This window comes from Brachyhypopomus gauderio, chromosome 19, assembly GCF_052324685.1.
Source record: "Brachyhypopomus gauderio isolate BG-103 chromosome 19, BGAUD_0.2, whole genome shotgun sequence".
NCBI lineage: Eukaryota > Metazoa > Chordata > Actinopteri > Gymnotiformes > Hypopomidae > Brachyhypopomus > Brachyhypopomus gauderio.
In genome coordinates this window covers 10,461,340-10,463,839 of record NC_135229.1, presented here as the reverse complement: position 1 = coordinate 10,463,839, position 2,500 = coordinate 10,461,340, and the positions used below count along the sequence as shown (strand labels likewise).

At 44.5% G+C, this 2,500-nt stretch overlaps 1 protein-coding gene across 8 annotated transcripts in view; it reads left to right on the top strand.

Annotated features, from left to right (window-relative positions):
• The window catches only part of dock10 (dedicator of cytokinesis 10), an 85,455-nt gene that overhangs the window by 76,580 nt on the left and 6,375 nt on the right, over positions 1-2,500 (top strand). For 7 of the 8 annotated variants that reach the window (XM_076980897.1, XM_076980896.1, XM_076980895.1 and 4 more), the window contains 2 exons: positions 1,590-1,647; positions 2,106-2,204. In XM_076980897.1, the coding sequence (XP_076837012.1) occupies positions 1,590-1,647; positions 2,106-2,204 (157 nt within the window). The remainder of the gene's footprint in view (positions 1-1,589; positions 1,648-2,105; positions 2,205-2,500) is intronic. The other variant, XM_076980899.1, reaches the window with a different exon arrangement.

The window sequence follows — 2,500 nt, the reverse complement described above, 5'->3', positions numbered from 1 at the left end:
GCACATCCACACTTGCAAAAGATCAGCTGGGCTCAGGAACATACTTCCTCACAGCACAAGGACAATCACAACCTGTATCATAAAGTGCAAACAATTTTCATTCCTATTGTCCAATGGACAACACTATGATAAGAATACAGAAATTTAAATGACAAATTATTCAAAAAACAAAATGCACACAAAATTAAATACCCACAAGATACCACAAATCAAACTAAAATGCAAAAGGATTCCACTACTCACAATAAAACAATATAAAATGCCCACAGGATCTCACCTCAAAAAAAAAAAAAAAAATGCTCATAGGATCCCACAATTTAAAAGTAAGTGCCCACAGGATCCCACTATTCACAATAAAATGCCCACAGGATCCCACATCTCAAAATAAAACAAAATGCGCACAGGATTCCACTACTTAAAACGCTCACAGGATCTATTCAAAATACAGTGCCCACAGGACTCCACTTTTCACAATAAAATGTCCACAGGATCCCACAGATCCTGATAGATCGAAGATTTAAAGATAGAACAATCTTTACCGGATTACGACCTGATTATGAGACAATGGAAGTGTGCAAGGCAAGGCAAGGCCACGCATGTAACGTCAGGTGTACCAACAAGTACACACCTCGTCAAAACCAAGAGAGTAGTAGACCCGAGTGCCGACAAAATGCAAAGCATTTACACGAGACGCAGAATAATCTCAACACATAGAAAAAAAACTCGACCGCAAAACACACGGGAGAAAAATGCAACAGAAACGATGCGGGGAAAACTCAATGCGACGACACAAAACTTAGGGCACCAGGGGAAGTAACTGGCAGCAGGCAGAACGCCGCGACGAAACAAAAACCCTTCCCAAAATAAACGAAGAACGGACAGGAAGAGATAAAGAAGGAGGAAAACTTGAGGTAGGCTAGTAAGCAGCGCAGGAGATAGTTACTTGAATAAGTAGTAGAAAAGCAAGAAAGATGAGAGAGAGCGAGAGAGAGAATAAGGTGGCGAGACACCTAAACAAAAGAAACGCAACCAGAGATCACAGAGAAAGGGCTGAGGACGTGAAGGCGAGCCAAAACGATTCAGCAGTGATCCGTTTCACTAAGCTTTGTTATGAAGCCATAGAGACAGCTAAAGTCTAGGACTGACTCGGGTGCCTCTAGTGTTGTTAGGAGGAGCGGCAGCCGAACCAGCCCTGACAACGCAATTGACTTTCAGTTCCGGGACTCAGAAGTTTAAATTTCTGCCTGCATTTGATTTTTCACCATCAATACTTTTTTACTCAGTAACGTGAGAGGGTTCAAATGTAACAAAGTAAAACGACTTAGGTAAAAATTTACTCGAGTAAAAGTAAAAATTACATATTTCAATAACTACTCAGAAAATTACAAATTACTCATAAAAAGTACTCAATTACAGCAACGTGAGTAAATGTAATTCGTTACTTTCCACCCCTGTACCTGAGCCAGGTGAAAGTATAGCAATAATCACCTGCCGCAGGTATACTGAGTCTTGACAAAAATGTGTATACCGTAATTCATAACATAAACAACTGAAACAAAAGGAAGACGTTTCACTTGTGTTTGTTTTAGGCTGCCATGTGCTACATTCACATCTCGGCCCTGATAGCGGAGTCTCTGAAGAGGAGAGGTGAGTGCCCCCTGCTGGCCACAACCATAACCTGCCTGCTGCATCCTACATACAAGACATTCTGTTTGGTTTCCCACAAGCATAACCGTAGTGTTGAGCCTCCTCGGGTGTGCCTCAGCTGTAGATGTATCGGTGGCCATGTGAGTGAAACTGTGCTCCCTTTCCCACTCCCTGTACCTGAAGCACTGGTGATTTACACATTGCCTGGAGATTCACGGCTATGACGAAGCTGTAACAATCACCTGGCTTTGCATGTGCATGATAGTAGGGCCTTGAGTAAGAGTTGTAGCTTTCTTGCTTTCTCCTCCCCTCCCTCTCTCTCTCTCTCTCTTTCTCTCTCATCTTTGTCACCATCACCATGTTTTGCACGTCGTTTGCACCGGGGCTGGGTGACTGTGTACCTGTTATGAGGTTATGACGTGACTGTGTTAAACTGAGTCGCTCCTCTGCGATCACAGGTTACTGGAAGCCTGAAAAGGCGCGGATCTCCAGTGTGGGCGGAGAGGAGGCCAGGGTCATTAACTGTTGCCCTTTACTAACCCCCCGAGAAGGAGAATGTGAGTGTACCTGCATCCACCCCGTCATTCTGAAATCTGTCGACCCTGGAGACCAGCCGAACGGGAGATCTCTGGGAGGTCTCGGTGAGCTCCGCTGAGCTATTCATCCAGAAATGTAATGAAGGATCACTAGATTTGCTTCTGAGATCCTGAGATGGTTCTGTAGTGGACCGAGCTGATGTGGTAACAGTGGTTCATGGGAATGTGAACTGGGATGCTGCCAGGATCTGGTTCTTGTGGTCTGAACACTTCACAGACGCACAGGCGGCCAGTGGATCTGATTCCTGTGTGAGAGG